Source organism: Bubalus kerabau, chromosome X (genome assembly GCF_029407905.1).
Source record: "Bubalus kerabau isolate K-KA32 ecotype Philippines breed swamp buffalo chromosome X, PCC_UOA_SB_1v2, whole genome shotgun sequence".
NCBI classification, from domain to species: domain Eukaryota; kingdom Metazoa; phylum Chordata; class Mammalia; order Artiodactyla; family Bovidae; genus Bubalus; species Bubalus kerabau.
In genome coordinates, this window is record NC_073647.1 from 148,973,255 (window position 1) to 148,997,671 (window position 24,417).

General features: G+C 42.8%; 1 protein-coding gene across 1 annotated transcript; it reads left to right on the forward strand.

The window, feature by feature from the left end:
* The first annotated feature begins 43 nt into the window (after positions 1–43).
* LOC129640232 (ADP-ribosylation factor-like protein 13A) lies at positions 44–23,255 on the forward strand. The gene is made up of 8 exons (XM_055565439.1): positions 44–387; positions 10,111–10,183; positions 10,553–10,623; positions 14,417–14,672; positions 15,531–15,636; positions 16,137–16,321; positions 17,207–17,398; positions 23,231–23,255. The coding sequence occupies exons 2-8, from the start codon at positions 10,125–10,127 to the stop codon at positions 23,253–23,255; spliced, it is 894 nt and encodes a 297-aa protein (XP_055421414.1). The 5' UTR covers positions 44–387; positions 10,111–10,124.
* Positions 23,256–24,417: the final 1,162 nt, after the last annotated feature.

Below are 24,417 nucleotides of genomic sequence, written 5' to 3' on the forward strand. Positions count from 1 at the left end.
TCACAACTTAGGACAGTAGCAGCCCGGAACCGGAAGAAGAAAGAAAAACTTCCTTTTTTCACCTGGCAAGAGTTTAGCCAATGAGCGATTGCCACAACTCAGCCAATGAAAAGCCACTATACTTGGAACTCTCAATTCATCCAATGATCTGTCTTCTTATTAGACTTTGCCACTTCCTTTCCGTAACAGTCTTTTTCGCCTGAGGCAGAGGGCTTTGTTGGTGGCAACCATAGTTGGAGACCCTAGGGTATAATTGTTTGCTGATTCTGAGTAAATCGGTTTTTACTGGAGAAGTAACTGGCAAACTGTTTAAGGTGAACATTTTGGTGTCCAATGCAAGGATACAGAGAAGACCCCACAACGACTCTGAGGCTAGTAAGCAGATAGGTAAGTTACCTAAAAAGTCCATTGAGATTTTTTTTTTTTCAATCACCAGCTCTGAGGCCTGAGGGTAAATGTTTCTCCTGGAGGTTTATTCTGATTAAAGCCTTATTCTGTCTGTGAGTTAAGCACTTCGGCCTGCTATTCCAAATGAAACTATGCTAGCCTTTAGCTGAATTTCTTTTGGAACAGGAGCTGTTTCATTGAAACTGTGCTGTTCAGTCTTCAGCCTGCCTCGTTCAGGATTAGGCTGTGCCGAGCAGCCTTTGTCCTGGCTCCTTTAAAACTAGACTGTTCCCTTAGAACTTGCTGATATAGGCCTGCAGGGTGTTTGAGCCCATTTAAGCTATTTAGGCTGTTTGAAAATTACTGTTTTACTCCAAAGAAAAACCTCTGAGAAATGTGATTCCAATTACCTAAATACTTTGAGGGTGCCCTTACAAGAATTCTGACTGATTTTATGTTTAAAAATCTGTAGTCCTTCCTCATGCACATTTCTAAGGAAATGGACCAACCTAACCAAAGGCAATTGAGAACATCAATGGGGATTATGGAGAAATACTGAAATCCCAAACTTATTTTTCTTAAAACAAAATTGGACAGCCATATCTGTAAAATTTCCAAAACTGAATGGAATGCCTATTTCTATAGTATATTTCATTATTTCCTGATAATGCATTATCAGGAGCCTAAAATTTCATCTCTGCAATGTAAGATTTTAAGATCAACTGAGGCAAGCAAAGACAAAATGGCTGCCAAAGCCTCATGTTCCTTGTCCCTGGCTTCTGTATCTTGGATACTGTCTCCAGTGTCATCTTGTTCCTTTCCTCTGACTCTGCCTCTGGCATCATCCTCCTTCTTCCCTTGAGAGTCCCTTGGACTGCAAGGAGATCCAACCAGTCCATTCTGAAGGAGATCAGCCCTGGGATTTCTTTGGAGGGAATAATGCTAAAGCTGAAACGACAGTGCTTTGGCCACCTCATGCGAAGAGTTGACTCATTGGAAAAGACTCTGATGCTGGGAGGGATCGGGGGCAAGAGGAGAAGGGGACGACAGAGGATGCGATGGCTGGATGGCATCACTGACTCGATGGGCCTAAGTCTGAGTGAACTCCGGGAGTTGGTGATGGACAGGGAGGCTTGGCGTGCTGCGATTCATGGGGTCGCAAAGAGTCGGACATGACTGAGCGACTGATCTGATCTGATACCTCATCTGTAACTCTCAGTTCCCCCATACTAATTCTTTTGCCCAACTAATTCTCTTGCCAAACTTTCCCTTTTCTCTGAAACTCCCCTGTGCCATTTCCTCTGAACTTATCAGAACCCGTCTCTTTAAAATTAAGTCTGCAGAGGATCCAGAGGCTAGACTCTTAATTATTTTACATCTCCTGGACTAAAGTGGAACTGCAAAGCCGTAGTCAAAGATTTTCCCAAGGTAACTGAAATCCTTACAGATTTGGTGAAGAATATAATATAGTTATTCAAACTTATCGACTCTGACTTAGATTAGTTAGTTCATATGCCTGTCAATGAAGACCAGGCCTAAATTTGGATGAAAATTCACAAATGGGGAAATCCTGAGAGCTCTCTAGAATTATAACTGGGAGATCAGGCGATCACTAAGTGATTTCCAAGAGCAATTCATAAGGCTTTCCAAAAGCCTGTTAATTAGAACAAAATTCAGACTTGCACACAAACATCTGATGAACATATTCATGAGTATTATGATCAACTTCAGAATGTACTTAAAGAAAATTCTTACCTTCCTTCAGATGTTGATTCCACTTGGGTAGCTTTCAACTGTATTTTTATTAGTGGGCTGAAACAGGATCTTTCTCTTCTAGTAAAAAGGACCAAGATTGAATGGGAAACTTTGTCCAGTCCAGATTTAGTTAATCTGGCAACCCAGGTCTCTCACACTCTAGATTAGTCATGTAAAAGGAAAACTGCTAAAATTCTTAATGTTCAATTCAAGCAAATGGAGGTCCCTAAACAAAAACAAAACCCTCCTAGTTTCTGCTATTATTGCAAAGAGCCAGGATATTAGAAAAGAGATTGTTAGCAATTTTCACACTTTGGGTGCCTGCAGCCTTCTAAGTCGTCTTTCCAACATCCCCCTAATTCTCAATAACAGGAGTCAAAGGAACTATAAGAGCTATTCGCAATCCCTCCCTTTTGATGATCCTGAATAACATTTCTGCATGTTAAGGATAAATTTTTTTCCAGTCCTAAGTGACACCAGAGCCACACTCTTTGGTGTTCAATTCCACTACAATAAACAGTCTCTGCCTTGGAGTACTAAGATAGTTCAAATACTAGGGTTCTCTAATGAACTTCAAAAGGTTCCTATCTCTGAAGCCATTCTTTTCTCTAGGCCCTTTGAGAAACACACAACATTTTCTCCTCAGTTCCTCCACCCCTACCTATGTATTTGACCAAGACTTCTTAGGGAAGTATCATGCCAGAGTTTTTCTCTCCCATGAGGAGGAAATAATTCTACAACTTGACAGTAGTCATCAAAGCAGTCAATCAGGTAAATTAAATGACCCTTTGACATATTTTATTTCTTCTGTCTTTGATGGTACTACAGCTGATTCTGGACACACTGATCATTTGTTCCTACTGGATCAGATACCACCCTCCTTATGGGCAAAATCTCCAACTGATATTGGTAAAATTCACAGTGCACATCCCATCAAGATCCAAATAAATACCCCCAAATTTCTCTCCAGAATGAATCAACACCCTGTAAGGAAAGAAGGCCTTCGAGGTAAAAAGCCTATAATAGAAGATAACAAGTCATCATTATCCCTATACTAATCCCTATAATCCCCTGATTTTACCCTCGAGAAACCTAAGGGCTGAGGGTGGAAGTTTGTCCAGGATTTCAGAGCAATAAACAAGACTCTTATCCCTGGACACCCTTTATTCCTAACTCACACACTACTAACATCCATTTCCAACAGAAGCAAATTCTTTACTATAATTGATATATGCAGTGCATTCTAACCAATACCTTTTTGGCCTCATTTGGAAAACAAAACAATGCATCCGTACAGTAATGCCTTGGGGTTTTACTGAGAGCCTTTATTTCTCAGAAATCCTGAAGGCTGATCTGGATGATACAAAGTTCCTTAGGGGTTCTGCTTTGGTGCATTGTGTAGATGATTTGCTTCTTTGCTCTCCTTCTCAAGCCTTCTCACAGGAAAGCAGCATCCACTTGCTAAAGTTATTAGCCTTAGAGGGACATAAGGTTGCCAAGGGAAGATTGCAGTTTTCCCAAACCCCTTCAATATTTAGGACGCCTGATACCAGAAAAAGGGCTATACCTGAACCCAGAAGGCTTCATAATGTCCTAAGCTTCCAAAAATCCAAAATGAAGTGCCACATGTGAGGTTCTCTCGGGCTAGTTGGATATTACTCAAACTGGATTCCAAATTTCTCTCTTATGGCCAAATCTCTGTATATTTTACTAAAGAGCAACCTCAACCCAATGTTATGGGAAGAACCAGACAAAATAGTCTTTAAGGCCTTAAAGGAGAGTTTGATGCACCCACACACTCTTGGGCATCCAGTGATCAGGTTCTCTCTTCTGGTTTTATATATGAAAAGGAATATAGTTCATTTGGGGTACTCACCCAAAAACATGAGAACCACCATCTATCCACAGAGTATTAAAGCCAGCAACTGTACACTGTGGCACAGGTCTACCCTGCTATTATTGCAAAGAGCCAGGATATTAGAAAAAAAGATTGTTACCAATTAAGCACCTTGGGTGCCTGCAGCCTTCTAAGTTGTCTTTCCAACTTGCCTTAGAGCCATTACTGCCACTGCCTTTTTGGTTAAGGTCATCAAAAAGATTGAGGTGGGATTCCATTCAACCATTTTTGTACCTCATGCAGTAGAAGCCCTTCTGAATTCTCATCACACTCAATATTTTTCAGTCAGCTGCCTCACCTCCTAAGAAGTCCTTTTGTTAAGTTCCTCACATAACTCTTTTAGGTTGTAATAACCTTAATCCTGCTGCTCTTCTGCCCTCCATCACCAATGAAGTCTCTCACCACTACTTAATGCTGATAGATCATATCCTGATGCCTTGTGATGACCTGCAAGAAAATAATTTGGGTAATGCTGACTTCTCAAAGTTTGCTGATAGTTCTTATCTAAAAGGTGATCATGGTAAATACTGTGCTGGGTATGCTATAGCTACTCCTTTCATTGTTTTTGAGGCAGCATCTTTACTAATGGCTACTTCAGCCCCAAAGTCTGAATTATGTGATCTTACACAAGCTCATACTTTACCCAAGTACAAAACTGCCAGAATTTATACTGATAGTAGATATGGTTTCGGAGAAGCTCATGATTTTGGAATGTTGTGGAAGCAACATGGCTTCCTAACTTTCAGTAGAGATAAAATTTAAAATGGCTCCTATGTTCAAACATTAGTGAATGCAGTACTTTTACCTGCCACTTAAGCTATTATTAAAATTCCAGGGCATTTTTAACTTGACTCCCTGGAAGCTAAAGGAAATTACCTTGCTGACAGTTCCATAAGGAACGCTGCACTTAAAGGAATCAAAAGCAGTCAAACTTCTGTCATGATACAAAGGGGTATTTCCCCAAATGATAACTTAGAAAAACTGGCTGGAGAAGCCCAACAATTGGTCTCAAAAAAGGAAAAAGACTGGAAATTCAACTCTTGGTTTGATAAAAAGAGAAAGCTCTGATTCAGATCAAATAACAACTCAGTCCTACTAGAGATTCCAAAATTTATACTCCTAACCATTGTACATGCATTAGATCATTGGTCTACTGACAAAATTCCATCTTTCATGAATCAATATTGGTGGGGAAACATTTACAAAGTTGCAAAAAGTGCCTACCTCACTTGCCCCACTAATCCAAAGGACAACCCAGGGAAGCCTGTTCTTACTGCTTCCAAACATTTTAAACTGTCTTAATGGACCATGCAAGGTCTGGCAATTGGATTTAATACAACTTTCCCCATCTCAGGGATATAAATACATTTTGGTCATGGTGTGAATGTTTTCACACTGGACTTAAGCCTTCCCTTGCAGACAGGCTACTGCTTTTTCTGTGGCTGGTCTTTCTGGAAAATATTATCCCTACCTGGGGAAATCCTCCCACAATTCATAACGATCAAGGGACCCATTTTACTGGTCAGATATTTTGATATCTGTGCTGTTTGGCCAGTTTTACAACACTTGTACTGCATTTAGCATCCTCAATCCTCTGGTTTAGTCAAATGCACTAATGGAATTATTAAAACTCAATTGGAAAAATCTGTATGGGCCCTCCAAATATATTGGCCAAAAGCACTGCCACTGATCCTTCTAAATCTTATATCCATCCCTTGTGGAATTCAAACTCTCACCCTTTGAGATAGTCACAGGACACTCAATGCACTTGGCTCTTGCACTGTTTAACCTGCAGCTGATGAAATGAGAAATATTCCGGTGTTGCGAAGGCCTAATTGCTTCTATTAAAAATAACCATGTTTTGCTAGAGCAATGTTTTCACAGTGCACTCTCCGGAGATGAAGACCTTAAGCACCCTTGCAACCTGGAGATTTCATATACTGGAAAAGACACCTTCAGAAGGATTCTCTTGAACTTCACTGGAGAGACCCCTATCAGGTACTGCCAACCAACCCTTGTGCCATGAAACTCCAGGCAACAGACTCTTGGATTCGTATGACACATGGAGAGAAAGCACCACACCCTGAGTGGACCTGCACATCATCTGGTGACCTGACAGTAAATAGCTCCCAGAATTGAAGCACACAACATCTGATGGAACAGCTTTCCCAAGGTAGTTAGATCAGGCTTGTCAGAAGTTTGTCTGCCAAATCTTTCATATGATCTCCAATGTTTATGATCTTGACGATATATGGACTTTCAGTTCAGCTCAGTTGCTCAGTCGTGTCCGACTCTGTGCAACCCCAGAGACGGCAACCCACTAGGCACCTCTGTCCCTGGGATTCTCCAGGCAAGAATACTGGAGTGGGTTGCCATTTCCTTCTCCAATGCATGAAAGTGAAAAGTGAAAGTGAAGTTGCTCAGTCATGCCCGACTCTTGGCGACCCCATGGACTGGAGCCTACCAGACTCCTCTGTCCATGGGGTTTTCCAGGCAAGAGTACTGGAGTGGGGTGCGATTGCCTTCTCTGACTTCAAGCTCTAAATTCCCCCAGTCGGCTCTTTTGTTTAGTATAGCCCAACCAACTACCTTTCCCCCTCCTTGCTGTGAGGGGTACTTGTGTGTGACTTGCTATGATGGCAGACCCCAAATTGTAATTCTTTGTTGATCCCAAATAAACCCATTTTTTGCTGGAAAAATAACTGGTAGTCTATATGTGTTAGATCAATACTATTAATAAAGGGGGAAAACAGGTGCAGGGTATAATGTGAACTCTCTGTACTGTCTTTGTAACTTTTCTGTATATCTAAAACTGTTCTTATAAAAGTTTATTTTAAAGTTGACTTAAAAAGGAGTACAGTACAGTTTGTCCAGAAAAGATGGAAAGGCCCAGAGCTGCGGTAGTTTCTCTGGCCCCTAAAAATCTCACTCACACAGCCTGTGAGACCCTTAATACACAGTCTCTGAAACTAGACCACCTGGGTTTGAATTCTGGGCATTACCACTTACTAAATGGGTACATTTGGGCAAATTCCTTAACCTTTTTGTGAATGATGGCCCCTACTTTTTGCCATGTTATTAGTATTAAATGAGTTGACTATGTATAGATTGCTTAAATGAGTGCTGACACACTGTAAGATCTATGTAGATACGTTGTAAACTTAAAAACGTGATGACTAAAAATTCAGTAATTTAGTAATTAGCTATATAATCAGACAAGGTAGGGAGATAGGAGTTTGGTTGCTATAAACCAAGCAGTGGTTACCATGGATATGTCAGAACCTTGACAGCCAGCATAAGGGGGCAACTGAGCTGTGTTACTCTGGCAAGAAAGCTAGAAGGCACAACACATCTTCCTGTTACTCTACCCATTTTAAGTCTTTCTCTCAAAAAGAACCAACTTCTAATCAGATACATAGTTAACCACCTCAAGGTAAGCAAAATATATCATTATCTCCATTCTGTAGATAAGAATTCTGAAAATGGTAGGTTTAATTTAGATGATTTCATCCTAGAGTACCCAGGAGAGGTGCTGGAAGTGAAAGGACCTGATAATCCCTAGTCCAATTATTTTCCTTCTTGGTTATCCTACTTATCCTTCTTGAAGATACGTTCTCAAGGAAGAATTTGTGTGATGCCAGTTGGACCTCTCTTAGTGGTACTAACAAATACAGACTGTCTGAGATCAAGCTAGGAAGCTCTGCAATTATCAGGAAACAGACATGAAGCTGCTACTTCTGTCTTAAAGGGAGATGGCTACCATGGAACCCAGACAATCAGACAGTGGTGTTTCAGGCTCCTGGTCTTATCAGCATCATGAGCAAAGCTGGAATAAGGCTGGTTTTGATCACAGGCCACATATCAGGTTTTCCTTTGGAAGGGCATAAGCCAGACCTATTTTCCAGGAGGTCCTTATGGGAATCTGAATGATTTCCTAGGGAATGAACAATGCTCTAATAAGAAATGCTATGAAATGTGAGTCTCTATTTGGGGATAGCAGTTCTCTAAAACAGTGGGTGATTCTGCAGAATCCTGCTAAGTTATCCATTGATAAGCAGATACATACTCACCACATAATCATCAGAGAGCTAACCAAAGCCCATCTGAGTATCAGCCTAAGTACTTTGGTAACCCAACCAGAGCTTCCCCCAGCTCTGGGCCCCATACATAGACATTCAGTTCAGTTCAGTCGCTCAGTTGTGTCTGACTCTTTGCGACCCCGTGAATTGCAGCACGCCAGGCCTCCCTGTCCATCACCAACTCCCGGAGTTCACTCAAACTCAAGTCCATCCAGTTGGTGATGCCACCCAGCCATCTCATCCTCTGTCATCCCCTTCTCTTCCTGCCCCCAATCCCTCCCAGCATCAGAGTCTTTTCCAATGAGTCAGCTCTTCGCATGAGAGTTTCAGCTTTAGCATCAGTCCTTCCAAAGAACACCCAGGACTAATCTCCTTTAAAATGGACTGATTGGATCTCCTTGCAGTCCAGGGGACTCTCAAGAGTCTTCTCCAACACCACAGTTCAAAAGCATCAATTCTTAGGCACTCAGCTTTCTTCACAGTCCAACTCTCATATCCATACATGACTACTGGAAAAACCATAGCCTTAACTAGACGGACCTTTGTTGGCAAAGTAATGTCTATGCTTTTGAATATGCTCTCTAGGTTGGTCATAACTTTTCTTCCAAGGAGTAAGCGTCTTTTAATTTCATGGCTGCACTCACCATCTGAAGTGATTTGGGAGCCCCCCAAAATAAAGGCTGACACTGTTTCCCCTGTTTCCCCATCTATTTCCCATGGAGTGATGGGACCAGATGCCATGATCTTTGTTTTTTGAATGTTGAGCTTTAAGCCAGCTTTTTCACTCTCCTCTTTCACTTTCATGAAGAGGCTTTTTAGTTCCTCTTCACTTTCTGCCATAAGGGTGGTGTCATCTGCATATCTGAGGTTATTGATATTTCTGCCGGCAATCCTGATTCCAGCTTGTGCTTCATCCAGCCCAGGGTTTCTCATGATGTACTCTGCATATAAGTTAAATAAGCAGGGTGACAATATGCAGCCTTGATGTACTCCTTTTCCTATTTGGAACCAGTCTGTTGTTCCATGTCCAGTTCTAACTGTTGCTTCCTGATCTGCATACAGGTTTGTCAAGAGGCAGGTCAGGTGGTCTGGTATTCCCATCTCTTTCAGAATTTTCCACAGTTTATTATGATCCACACAGTCAATCAAAACCACAATCATTAGGTTAGCCAAAAGGTTTATTTGGGCTTTTCTTAAGATCTCATGGACTTTTTGACCAGCCCAATAGACAAACACTTCACACCCACTAATATTAAACAAAAAGACAACGACGGTTGATGAGGATGTGGAGAAATTGGAACCATCCGGAACTGCTGGTAGGAATGTAAAATATAGAAACAATCTGGCACTTTCTGAAAATGTTAAACACAAAGTTATCATATGACCCAGCAATTACACTCCTAGGTATATACTCAAGAGAACTGAAACCATATGTCCATATAAAACTTATACAATCCTACACACACACACATATATATAGCAGGATTATTCATAAGAGTCAAAAAGTAGAAACAATCCAAACATCTTATCAATTGATGAATGGATAAACAAAATGTGGTATATCCATACAATGGAATGTTATTTAGCCATAGAAGGGAATGAAATATTAATACATGCTATAACATGGATTAACTGTGAAGCAATTGTCTAAAGTACCCTTTTTACTTAGGCAACGCATTTCTCCACCCCATCCCCAATTCCAAGGTTGAATAAAGATATTCCTAACAGGGATGAACTATGGCTGAAGGGATAGGCCACACCTAATGCCATCATGCTGGTGTAGGTTGCTTTAATAAGAAATCACTGTTTTGCCACTAGAGTTGATGATAATCGGTTCCCCTGCACCCCATCCATGACATAAACAAGGTTGGACAGAATGAAATAATGGACTTTTGACGGTCCCAGTCTGTTTATCAGTTTCTGTGTATTCATAAGCTAATTTAGGTTCAGAGTTAACCATGGGATGATTTCTTATTTCCCTTAATATTCAAGAACTAAGCTGAATCATGTTCCGGCTTCTGACCTCCTGCTGGTGTCATCTAAAGACAACTGAAGAGACCCAAAGGTAATACTGTAATTATTTCCTTAGACCTGTTCCACCATTTCCTCCAATGTACCTAGCCATAGTCCCTCACAGGACAAATCCTTATGATATATATTATTAGGGGGCATGACTAGGTAGTGTCTACAAGACTAAGGGCAGGGTTGGGGGAGGATGGCCAGTTCTACAAGGCAAGTGAATCAGGGAAGCAAAGTGTCCTTGGAGGCTTTGGGGAGTAGTTCCCACTCCACCTTCTACCACCTGGCTGTGTCTTTATGACTGCATTGGGACTACTGCAGGCAGAGCCCCAGACACCAAGAGTATAATTCTTTTTTAGACTGAGAACTAACAGTACTTTTAAGGCTTTGACTCATTTTTCTTATCCATTTCTAGACATGTAGCCATCATCATCCTTGGACTGCACAACTCAGGGAAAACTGTTCTTGTGGAGGCGTTCCAGAGACGTAAGGAACTGAGAGCATTAGATACTAGTTTAGGTCTCCCCTGGGTCCCAGTGACCAATGAAATATCATTCCTTCCTACCCTTACTTCATGGCACTTAAGTTACCTCATTTGAAGGTAAACACTTCCTAACACACACGAACAAGACACACACACACACACACACACACACACACACACACACCTCTCCTCAGGTGTTATCAGCCTGATTATGTAATGTCTGTTACCTGCTCCCTTTACAAGATATCCTAATTGAAGGTCTTTGCATAGTGTCAGTATGAATGAACTGTGACTATGCAAAGCACTGCAGTTGATAAGGAAGGAGAGCAAGTTTGAAACAGTGTCTAGTGTCAGAGCTCAACTAAAGTGGAATTTGGTCTAGATAAGAGAGACAAGTGTGGGATGCTGAACAATTTTAATAACGTGGAACTCTTTTTGACAGTTCATATAGAGGGTTGGAGCTTGAGAAATGGTGTCAGTTCAGAGACAGGCAAGTTTAATACCAAATCTCCAGTGTAATACCTTGACATTTCAGCCAGTGGTTCAGCCTGGTATTCCACCTTACAGGCAGCAAACTTGATTCTGCCTCTCCCAAATCTCTGATTGGCAGAAATGATAATTAAAAAAAAAAAAAAAGTTAAACAGCAGCAAGAAAATCAAGGAACCAAGATAAATCACAAGGTTACTGATAAAGGGAATGATTTTTAAAGCCCAACTCAGCACCACCCCTAGATTCCCATCCAGTCTGGGTGGGGCCTGGGGATATATGAAGAACACCCCAGGCCTTTCTAATAGCCATCTTTGGGAAGCACTCAACTGTAATTAGCCTTATGCTATTTTGCCTATGAGAATAGCATGTGCTTTCCATTCTAATTCCTAGAAGATCGAGCTTGCAGTCTAATTTGTTACTGTTTAACTTGCCTTGTGGTTGATGAATAACTTGGGGCTGATTCATAAACTTCATTCACAGAGACGTTTTTATGGCTAAGAAGCAACTTTCCACTAATGTCACATTCTGAAGAATTATCTCAGGCCACCTCTGTCCATGTAAGACTTCCAGAGACTAGTAGACTCCTCTGTACCCAAAATGCAATAGCTTGCCCCCTATAAGCTCCTGCAAATGTTTATAATTGCTGAAAACAGATGATAGCCTAGGGAGGAAGTTCCAATCTATAAGCAGTAACTTGTGTAAACATTTGAAGACACTGGCTATAAAATATTTTGGGACATAAGCCATTATCATCAACAACATCATTCACTATAACTATTTTGTCTGGCATGGTCATATGGGGCAAGTGAGGGCGTTTAAAGCAGTTTCAAACCTAGATATATATTTCGAACTTTAAAAGAAAATGCTGTCTTAGCCCCACCCCAGATCTCTCTCTCTCTCAAAGAATGAGGCCTAGTGTCATAGGTTTTAAGAGCTCCACAGGTGATCCTGGTGTGCAGAGTGGGTACTGAGAGCCAAAAATCAGAATCACACCAACTCACAGGGGACCTGAAGGTTCAGATATTTGGGCCTGGAGAAGGCCCAGGGAATAAAAAATCTTAACAGGTGCACCAGATAATTCTGAGACAGGCATACATTCTACTGCTCTTTAAGGCAGTGAGTCTCAAAATATAAGGTGAGAAGAATCACCTAGGGATTTTGTTAAACATAGGAGTTTGCTAAACATACAGATGCTTGTGTCCCAAATGTATGGATTCTTATTCATTTGGCACAGGGGGGGACTTAACCATCACCCCCATGTAACTCTAAAGCAGATGATCCCCAAACTATGCTTTATGTAGCATTCTGCTAGGGATATAGAGATGGATTTGACTCAGTACCTGTCCTCAGAGTGTTTATAAATTAATAGAGGAAATAAGAGAAATGTACATCGTCAGAGAGCAAGTTCTGATGGTTTTTAGGGTTTGCCATCAATAGATTGAATTATTGGAGAATTGGTAAGGCTGCAAATACAAAGAAATAACAGGGAAAAAACATAAAGTTTGCTTTGATATAGAAAACACGATTTAAAAATTACCTTTAGAGTTTTAACCTATTCACTTATTATTTTTAAGTAGTCTAATATAGACATAACAAATAACATAAAATTGTGAATGAAAATTATATGATCTGTGAAAGCTATAATTAAATCATTGACTAACAAAATCAGAAGAGGACACTATGAGATGATAGTAAAATGTAATAATATGTACATATACACACATATAGAGGCATATTATGTATACTCATACATGTGTGTATAGCCATACATTTCCAAAGGTCTGAAAGCATCCTGTTAACTTCTCAGCTAAGCAACTTATTCTAGCAATCCTATAGAAAATGTCGCATGTAAATCTGAAACTAGAGATAAGAAGCTACTGATTCTGGTCTTAGAACTCCCAGATATGAGTGTAGAGAATCTGTAAAAATCATCTTGCTACTAATGTGGGCAGAGAGCTAAGCCAGGCTGTCGGTTTAATAGACTGGAATGTGTCTACAGAAATGCTGAACTGCATTTCTCCGGGGGCTGAGTGAGAGGTGGAATGCCCTGTGGGACTGTATGGTCTGGCCATAGCCTTGAAAGGGCAAAGGTGTCTGAGTTTGGCATGGTTTCTAGGAGATATGAGAGGAAGAGGACTTCATACTCTCCTCCACAGTAACAGGCCCCATAAACATTTACTGAACACCTACTATGTGTAAGGGAATGCAGAGCCCCTCCCTCACAGAGCTTATATTTTCACTGGGGAGGCAGGATATGCACAGAATGAGGTGAAGGACCAGTTTAACACATCATGTGCTTAACTAGAGATCGAAGCGAGAGCTGGGCCAGTCAGCGAGGCTTCCTAAAGAAAGTGGTACTTGAGCTGGGCCTTAAAGAAAGGATGGGAGAGAAGAGCTTCATCAGATGCATTCAACAAATATTTATTGAACACCTGTCTGCCAGTTTCTGTGCTTGACATTGTGAATATATAATAGCAAATACTGAAGGGGTTTCTATCCTGTTGCAGTTTATAACCCAGATAAATAAGTCACAGAATTTATAACACTGTAACATGGGCTTCCCTGGTGGCTCAGACAGTAAAGGATCCACCTGCAATGCAGGAGACCTGGGTTCAGTCCCTGAGTTGGGAAGATCCCTTGGAGGACAGCATGGCAACACACACCAGTATTCTTGCCTGGGGAATCCCCATGGAAAGAGGACCCTAGCAGGGTACAGTCCACGGAGTCACAAAGAGTCAGACATGACTGAGCGACTAAGCATACATGTGCTGTGGTAGTGGTAAGCCCAGAAGAAAGGCACCTTATCCGCACTTGGGGATGGTAGTGTGAGTTAAGAAAATTTTCTAGAAGAAACAAGATCTGAATTGACCTTTTAAAAACAAAATAGGTTTTAACCAAGCAGAGTAGTGGGAAAGTGTTCTAACCAGTAGGAATAGTATCTTGTGAAGGCCCGGGGCAAGGGAGAGCCTGACATGCATGTGGAATGGGGGATAGGGAGGCACACGAGTCAAGAAGCAGAGGGAGGAAGAGGCTGGGTACCAGAGACCCTGGATACCAGTCAGGGAAGAAATGGATCTGGCAGGTTAGGAGGTAAAAGAGTTTGTATTCTGTCTTCAGAGCAGCAGGCACTCAAGGAAGGTTACTGAGCCAGGATAGGGTAGTGTGGGCAAAGTGCTGGTTTAGGAAGATGAATCAGCATGAGCAGGATGCCAGGACACCTCCATAGGATTCCTGAGGGCAGGCTGTAATCAAGGTCCAGATAATCATTTAACAAATTCTTTCATTCTCTCTTCCCCTATGCATAGAACTCCCTAGTAGGAGTAGGATGGACAGTTGTTCAAACTCTGAACTAACCAGACTCCTGGTGGATAATTATGAAGTTTCCGTCGATGATCTAAAAGGAGACATGCAGGGCTGCGAAATCTGGCCAAACTACTATGCTCAGGCACATGGGCTGGTTTTTATTCTGGATTCCAGTGACTTGGAGCGCATGCAGGAAGTGAAGGTCATCTTACCCAACATGCTGTCTGATGAAAGAGTGGCTGGGAAACCCATCCTACTGTAAGCCTCTACCTTTGTGTCCAATTTTCCCTTCCATTCTGAGCCTTTAGAAGAGAGGTAGACAGAGGAAGGGCTAGGTGGTCCCTCTATCACGTCCAATTCGACCGCCTCTCCTCTTTGGCTGAGGGGTAGTGGCCCAGTCCTCTATGGGCTGTTTTCAAGAGCCACTTTCTACCAGACACTGCCATGGGGGAACCTATTATCTAATTGTGCAAAGGTAATTTTGAAGGCAAGCATCAAAGGGAAATGCACACACCCTCCTCACCCATTTGTCAACTCTTCCTGAAGACTGCCTCCCTACATTTGCTTCTCTTTTCTGGCTTCAGTCTCTGACCCTGAGATGAAGGCAGAAAACTCCTGTGTTGTATATTCAATGCCAGTGGCCTGCTCCCTTGGCAGAGTGCCCGAGACTTATGCCACTACCTCTTATTCCAGGGTGATATTTCAGGTGGCCTGTCAATCCTCCCCATGCCCTTTTAGCCTTTTTTATTCCTTGTTAGCACCCCCAGCTCAAGCATGAACAGAGTTTAGGGAAGGGTGTAAAAGCTCCAAATTTGTTCCTATCCCAGTTAGAAATTCTAATTAAAGTTTGATGGTGTAGTGTAGAAGTGAGAAATGAGGCTTGGGGATTATCTCGGATTCAAATTACTTGTGCTGTTCTTTCCTCCATTGAGAGCTGGCTAGAAAAATGTCTGGATCACCTTACTGGGTATGGCTTAAAAGCTAGTCCCTGGATATGGAGCAGCTGTACCAGAACTGGATATCCCCCTCTTTCCTTTCTTTTCTTGCCCTTGGTCTCTATCTCAGTTTCACTCATCCTCTCTTCTTCCCTCAAAATCTTCCAATGCCTGGTTTTAGCCTGGCCAACAAGCAGGATAAGATGGATGCCCTGACGCCTGGTGAGATCATTGAATATCTGCTGCTGGAGAGACGAATGAATGAGAACAAGTCTCCGTGCCGAGTGGTAAGTGTCCTGCCCTCCCTTCCCTTGTCCTCTCAACCAAGGCTGATGCCTTCCACAGCCCATAATCAGTCTCCTATGCCAGATCTCAGGCAAAGCCTCTCCCTGACACAAGTATGGTAATGATTTCTGACTCAACGGTGATAATAAGTACCACTCACTTACAGCACTTTTGCATCTGTTTTCTCATTAGGCCTGTAAAACAGCTCTTTAAAGCTGGAAGTTTCAGTAGTCTCATTTTATGGTTAAGCAAGCCAAGGCTCAGAGACCCTGTGTGCCTTGTCCAAGGTTATACATCCAAGACGTGACACTTGATTAAAGGACCTAGCTTTTGTACCTTTCATTTACCTTCTCAGGAGTAAATGTTGAGTATCTGTTAGGAAGTCTTAAGAGCCTCTCTAGGTACAGCAGAGTTTCTGTGTACCTGTGTGCTGAGGGTGATTGAGACTATGGGCCCCAGAGGTCCCAAGCTCCTGGGCTAGAGTCTTCTCTTTTTGTCACAGGAACTTTGTTCAGTTGTCAAACAACTCCAAAGGCGCCGTCAGCCTATAATTGATGGCCTGTACTGGCTGTTATCTGCCATTGGGGAGAAATATGAAGAGCTGTGTACTCGCCAACAGCCACTGCCACCAACCATTGCAGCCTCCAGTAGCACTAGAGGATTTGAGGAAAGATCCCCAGCAGACAGGTACCGAGCTGCCTCTGTTAGGTGGACTGATAAGAACAGATGCGGGAGTTAATCTTCAACATAAGCAGGGAGTTCTGGGAGGAGCATGAATTCTGTGAGGTGCTGAGCAAGTCTCTCAAGATCAGTTGGCCCAAATGGAGTGAAGGCAGTGACCACAAACATCCTAACACTGTTCGGTACATCCTCCCCTAGGCACAATTTGAGTGGGATGAGTTAAATCATCAGTAGTAGAGTTTCTCCAAAACAGGGTTTCTTTTTTTTTTTTTTTGAACTGTATATATATATATATTTTTTAATTTAAATTTATTTTAATTGGAGGCTAACTACTTTACAATATTGTATTGGTTTTGCCATACATCAACATGAATCCACCATGGGTGTACACATGTTCCCAATCCTGAACCCTTCTCCCACCTCCCTCCCCGTACCATCCCTCTGGGTCATCCCAGTGCACCAGCCCCAAGCTTCCTGTATCCTGCATCGAACCTGGACTGGCGATTCGTTTCTTATATGATATTATACATGTTTCAATGCCATATTCTCTGGTTTGTTACACAGAGGAGAAAAGGAACACAAGCCCCTTAAGGAGCTTATTGGCAATATTCTATGGATAACTATCCTGGAGCTGCTCCACATTCTCTGCTTCCCATTCTCTGATCATTCCAATAATACAGCAAGGTGGGAGAGAACAGGAATATAGAAAAGAAGAAGAAAAAGAAACAGGATGTGATCAAGGTTTTGAGGAGTAAAAAGACTAAATGTCCTCTTCCTCTGTTGTTCCTCTAATTGTCTGAAGACACATGGCAGGGATGGGGGGATAGTTGAATTTGATTAAGGAGCTCGCATCTGTTTTCACTATGGCTTTATCCTCTCTATCTTCTCCAGGTTTGCTACCCAGATGGGAATGTCCAAAGAAAACAGACAGCATGTAGGACAACACTCAGTGGAACCTAAGCCTCTGAAGTCAATCCTGCTAGTAAGTGGCTCATTAAAAGTTATTACCTCACGGACCAATCTCCAAACCCTTTGGGCACCAATTGCCTTTCTCCTCCATCTTGCTGATATACAAAAAGAAGGGTTTTTCTTTCTGACTTACTTCACTCTGTATAATAGGCTCCAGTTTCATCCTCCTCATTAGAACTGAGTCAAGTGTATTCTTTTGCATGGCTGAGTAATATTCCATTGTGTATATGTCCCACTGCATTCTCGTCCATTCATGTGCTGATGGACATCTAGGTTGCATCCATGTCCTGCCTATCGTAAACAGTGCTGTGATGATCATTCGAGTCCACATGTCTGTTTCAATTCTGGTTTCCTCGGTGTGTATGCCCAGCAGTGGGATTGCTGGGTCATATGGCAGTTCTAGTGCCAGTTTTTAAGGAATCTCCACACTGTGCTCCATAGTGGCTGTACTAGTTTGCATTCGCACCAACAGTGTAAGAGGGTTCCCTTCTCTCCACACCCTCTTCTGCATTTGTTGCTTGTAGATGTTTGGATAGTAGCCATCCTGACTGGCGTGAGATGGTACTTCATTGTGGTTTTGATTTGCATTTGTCTGATAATGAGTGATGTTGAGCATCTTTTCATGTGTTTGTTAGCCATCTGTATGTCTTCTTCGGGGCAAAGGAATTTAGAATGGGGCAGTGGGCTCCCACAGGTGAGGCAGGGGGAGTAGCCCACATCCCGTGCAGGCAATACTGGGGAGCATTGCCCACGAAGATTTTATTACAAGAATAAAACCAAGTAAACACTGCTTCTGTTTTGATTACCATCTCCATACTCCACTATTCGAAAATAATGTCAGTAATTAAATACTTTTCCTCTGCAAAACCAAATTCTGTTGGTTTAAGTTTGAAAAGCTTGTTGTCCTATATGTCAGGTTTTAATATTTTACATATTATTCACAAGGTACAAAGTTTCAGTGTACATATATACAAATGCACACACGCATGTGTGTGTGTGTGTGTATATATATATCCAAACACATACACATATGTGTGTATATGTATACATATATATATATATATATATATATATATATATATATATACATAAATTCATACGGCCACAGTCTTAGTACTTCTCTTTAAAAATTCATTGTCTTCTATGAGGGAGTTCATTAAGAGAAGACCCTGTTCAACAATTGTCACCAACACAGGCTGCCATGGTTACCACTGCTCCCTTCCACAGAGCATCCTTCATGGTTTGCAAGGCCTCGAGATCACTTCCTGCACAGCCTGCAGTCCCTGAGGGAAGGGACTAATACACACCCCGCATTCAAACAGTTTTTTCTAAATACACAGTGGTACCACAGAAATTGTCAAGGTAAAGACACAGGATGTGCTTTTATTTACGTCTCCATCAGTGAAACAAAGTATTCACTGCAAGGTGCAAACTTTTTTTAGCTTGAAAAGAACAAAATCGTCTTATATTTGAACACAAAGGATCTTGTTGAATTTGAAAAACAGGTTTTATTTGAAATTCATTCTTAATTGTCAGTTATTTTGAGACTATGGAACAAAGAAAATAAACTTTTGTTACCTGGGGCTGCTTAAGCTGTATCTTTTGCAGATTTTATTTTTTAAATCCCTTTATACTTTTACAGTCATAAATAGATAGAATAGAGAAGTTTTGGGGGAGACACACTCTCCCTGCCATGTGACCCATCGGAGTTGACTTAGAGAGATGAGGATGGCAGGGAGTACTTCCTCTTTAGGGGAAGTACAAATGCCTCATTTCTCCCACCAAAACATCTGAATTGCTCCCCATCCTCCGCTAGAGGTGTCAGGATGGGGCTTTGTGATGTCAAGGCTCACCCAGGGCCACCATTGGCTGGGGAAGAGACTTGCTGACCTCATAAAGCATGAGGGTGTGTCTCCCTGGGGAGGGGTATATATAGGGGTGCTCAGGGGCTCTGGAGCAGACCACTGGGAGGCCTCAAAATGACTAAGTGGACTGGAAAGCCCCAAGGCCTCAGAGTAGTTAGGAAACACCTGCCTCCTGTTCCCCGGGACAAAAGGATGAAGACCTCCTCTCAATTGAGGCCCAAAACAAATGTCAAGGTGAGCTGAACCCACCCAAACTCCTCTTGCCCATTGACCCCACCCCATAAGACCCCCTCCCTTGTCCTTGCCTGGCACAGAACCCTTCTCTGCCCACACCACTTCTCCTGAAGCTGTCGTTCCCGGCCACCTTCACCCTCTTCCCCAAACCAAGGCCATTCTCTACCCTTCTCTTGTTTTCTCCAGGTGGCCAGGGCAAGTGCGAGAGGGAATAATCACCTTCAGGCAAAGCTGCCCAAGAAAACTTCTCAGAAACCGCCCACCACAAGGAACCTGAGAAAGATCGGAGGCTCAAAGCTCTGTAGCCAGTGTTCCCGGGTGAAGGAAGAGCTGCATCAGAACGGACCAGAGGAGGTCCCAGAGAGTGTGGAGACCCGTGTCATTCGAGTGGGACCCGTGGGCAGCCAGTGACTGGAAGGCATGGCTAGAGACCTCAGAAATCTTCGAGGGTCTTGCCACTGAGAACTGGCCAACAGTACCGACGTTGACTATTATACCAACTGCATACATTAAGAATGCACATAAAATCAACCTGATGTGAAATTCTGTTTGTCTCCGAGTTCTCTGAGAGTGGGGGCAGAGAGGGCAGGGCAGGGATAAATGTGTGAAGAGGGAGGGAGATGGGTCCTGTGGGGTTGGAGATGGGACTAGAAGGTCCAGTTTGCCAGAAAGTGGGGGGCGGGGGGAAGAACTGGTTCCAGACTCAGCTTCAAAGATACACATCCCATGGGAGAAGAGGAAGAGGACTTGGTGTTTCTCTGCGTGAGTGCAGAGATGGAAACTGAGCCGGGGAGCCATGTCGTGTGCGGTGGCAGTGCCATTTGCTAAAAAGGCATAGAGGGAAGCTGCCCCATAAAAAGAATGGAATCTTGACATTTGCAGCAACATGGAAGGTACACTATTAAGTAAAATAACTCAGACAGAGATAGACAAATACTGTACGATAGCACTTATAGAATCTGAAAACACCACAAAATAGAGAATGTAACAAAAATGGAGGCTCACAGATACAGAGATCTACTTGTTACCAGAGGGGAGGGTAAGAGGGAGGGGCAACAGAGGTGGCAGAGTGGGAGGCACACCGTGTTAGGTGTCAGAGGAGCTCAAGGATGTATTGTACAACATGGTGAATAGAGCCAGTACTCTAATAACTATAAATGGAAAGCAAACTTTCTCAATTGTATAATAAGAAAGAAAAGGAAAGACAGAAGGGGGAGGAAGGAGGGAAGCAAGGAACAAAAATAATGGTGTTTTTGGAAGTCACAAAGCCAACATTGATCAGGCCCTTCTTAGCAAAGGAATTTAGTTTATTTTTTAAAATTTATTTATTTTAATCGGAGGCTGATTACTTGACAGTGCTGCAATGGTTTTTGCCATACTTGGCATGAATCCGCCTCGGGTGTACATGTGTTCCCCATCCTGAATCCCCCCTCCCACCTCCCTCCCCGTCCCATCCCTCTGGGCCATCCCAGTGCACCAGCCCCGAGCACCCTGTCTCATGCATGGAGCCTGGACTGACGATCTGATTCACATATGGTAATATACATGTTTCAACACGACTCTCTCAGAGCATCCCACGCTCGCCTTCTCCCGCAGAGTCCAAAAGACTCTTCTGTACGTCTGTGTCTCTTTTGCAGTCTCGCATACAGGGTTATCATTACCATCTTTCTACATTCCATATATATGCCTTAGAAGAGTGGATTGGTGTTTTTCTTTCTGACTTATTTCACTCTGTATAATAGGCTCCAGTTTCATCCACCTCATTAGAACTGAGTCAAGTGTATTCTTTTGCATGGCTGAGTAATATTCCATTGTGTATATGTCCCACTGCTTTCTCGTCCATTCGTCTGCTGATGGACATCTAGGTTGCTTCCATGTCCTGTCTATCGTAAACAGTGCTGTGATGATCATTCGAGTCCACATGTCTCTTTCAATTCTGGTTTCCTCGGTGTGTATGCCCAGCAGTGGGATTGCTGGGTCATATGGCAGTTCTAGTGCCAGGTTTGTAAGGAATCTCCACATTGTGCTCCATAGTGGCTGTACTAGTTTGCATTCGCACCAACAGTGTAAGAGGGTTCCCTTCTCTCCACACCCTCTTCTGCATTTGTTGCTTGTAGATGTTTGGATAGCAGCCATCCTGACTGGCCTGAGATGGTACTTCATGTGGTTTCGATTTGCATTTGTCTGATAATGAGTGATGTTGAGCATCTTTTCATGTGTTTGTTAGCCATCTGTATGTCTTCTTTGGGGCAAAGGAATTTAGAATGCGGCAGTGGGCTCCCACAGGTGAGGCAGAGGGAGTAGCCCACATCCCGTGCAGGCAATACTGGGGAGCATTGCCCACGAAGACTTTTATTACAAGAATAAAACCAAGTACACACTGGTTCTGTTTGGATTACCATCTCCATACTCCACTATTCTAAAATAATGTCAGTAATTAAATACTTTTCCTCTGCAACACCAAATTCTGTTGGTTTAAGTTTGAAAAGCTTGTTGTCATATATGTCAGGTTTTAATATTTTACATATTATTCACAAGGTACAAAGTTTCAGTGTACATATATACAAATGCACACACGCATGTGTGTGTGTGTGTGTATATTCAAACACATACACATATGTGTGTCTATGTATACATATATAAATAAATAAATATATATATATATATAAATTCATACGGCCACAGTTAGTACTTCACTTTAAAAATTCATTGTCTTCTATGAGGGAGTTCATTAAGACCCTGATCAACAATTGTCACTAACACAGGCTGCCATGGTTACCACTGCTCCCTTCCACAGAGCATCCTTAATGGTTTACAAGGCCTCGAGATCACTTCCTGCACAGCCTGCAGTCCCCGAGGGAAGGTACTTATCCCACATTCAAAAAGTTTTTTCAAAATACACAGTGATACCACACAAATTGTCAAGGTAAAGACACAGGATGTGCTTTTATTTACGTCTCCATCAGTGAAACAAAGTATTCACTGCAAGGTGCAAACTTTTTTTGCTTGAAAAGAACAAAATCGTCTTATATTTGAACACAAAGGATCTTGTTGAATTTGAAAAACAGGTTTTATTTGAAATTCATTCTTAATTGTCAGTTATTTTGAGACTACGGAACAAAGAAAATAAACTTTTGTTACCTGGGGCTGCTGAAGCTGTATCCTTTGCAGATTTTTTTTTTAAATCCCATTATACTTTTACAGTCATAAATAGATAGAATAGAGAAGTTTTGGGGGAGACACACTCTCCCTGCCATGTGACCCATCGGAGTTGACTTAGAGAGATGAGGATGGCAGGGAGTACTTCCTCTTTAGGGGAAGTACAAATGCCTCATTTCTCCCACCAAAACATCTGAATTGCTCCCCATCCTCCGCTAGAGGTGTCAGGATGGGGCTTTGTGATGTCAAGGCTCACCCAGGGCCACCATTGGCTGGGGAAGAGACTTGCTGACCTCATAAAGCATGAGGGTGTGTCTCCCTGGGGAGGGGTATATATAGGGGTGCTCAGGGGCTCTGGAGCAGACCACTGGGAGGCCTCAAAATGACTAAGTGGACTGGGAAGCCCCAAGGCCTCAGAGTAGTTAGGAAACACCTGCCTCCTGTTCCCCGGGACAAAAGGATGAAGACCTCCTCTCAATTGAGGCCCAAAACAAATGTCAAGGTGAGCTGAACCCAGCCAAACGCCTCTTGCCCAATGACCCCACCCCATAAGACCCCCTCCCCTGTTCTTGCCTGGCACATACCCCTTCTCTGCCCACACCCCTTCTCCTGAAGCTGTCGTTCCCGGCCACCTTCACCCTCTTCCCCAAACCAAGGCCATTCTCTACCCTTCTCTTGTTTTCTCCAGGTGGCCAGGGCAAGTGCGAGAGTGAATACTCACCTTCAGGCAAAGCTGCCCAAGAAAACTTCTCAGAAACCGCCCACCACAAGGAACCTGAGAAAGATCGGAGGCTCAAAGCTCTGTAGCCAGTGTTCCCGGGTGAAGGAAGAGCTGCATCAGAACGGACCAGAGGAGGTCCCAGAGAGTGTGGAGACCCGTGTCATTCGAGTGGGACCCGTGGGCAGCCAGTGACTGGAAGGCATGGCCAGAGACCTGAGAAATCTTCGAGGGTCTTGCCGCTGAGTACTGGCCAACAGTACCGACGTTGACTATTATACCAACTGCATACATAAAGAATGCACATAAAATCAACCTGATGTGAAATTCTGTTTGTCTCCGAGTTCTCTGAGAGTGGGGGCAGAGAGGGCAGGGCAGGGATAAATGTGTGAAGAGGGAGGGAGATGGGTCCTGTGGGGTTGGAGATGGGACTAGAAGGTCCAGTTTGCCAGAAAGTGGGGGGCGGGGGGAAGAACTGGTTCCAGACTCAGCTTCAAAGATACACATCCCATGGGAGAAGAGGAAGAGGACTTGGTGTTTCTCTGCGTGAGTGCAGAGATGGAAACTGAGCCGGGGAGCCGTGTCGTGTGCGGTGGCAGTGCCATTTGCTAAAAAGGCATAGAGGGAAGTTGCCCCATAAAAAGAATGGAATCTTGACATTTGCAGCAACATGGAAGGTACACTATTAAGTAAAATAACTCAGACAGAGATACAAATACTGTACGATAGCACTTATAGAATCTGAAAACACCACAAAATAGAGAATGTAACAAAAATGGAGGCTCACAGATACAGAGATCAATCTACTGGTTACCAGAGGGGAGGGTAAGAGGGAGGGGCAACAGAGGTGGCAGAGTGGGAGGCACACCGTGTTAGGTGTCAGAGGAGCTCAAGGATGTATTGTACAACATGGTGAATAGAGCCAGTACTCTAATAACTATAAATGGAAAGCAAACTTTCTCAATTGTATAATAAGAAAGAAAAGGAAAGACAGAAGGGGGAGGAAGGAGGGAAGCAAGGAACGAAAATAATGGTGTTTTTGGAAGTCACAAAGCCAACATTGATCAGGCCCTTCTTAGCAAAGGAATTTAGTTTATTTTTTTTTAATTTTATTTTATTTTTAAACTTAACATAACTGTATTAGATTTGCCAAATAT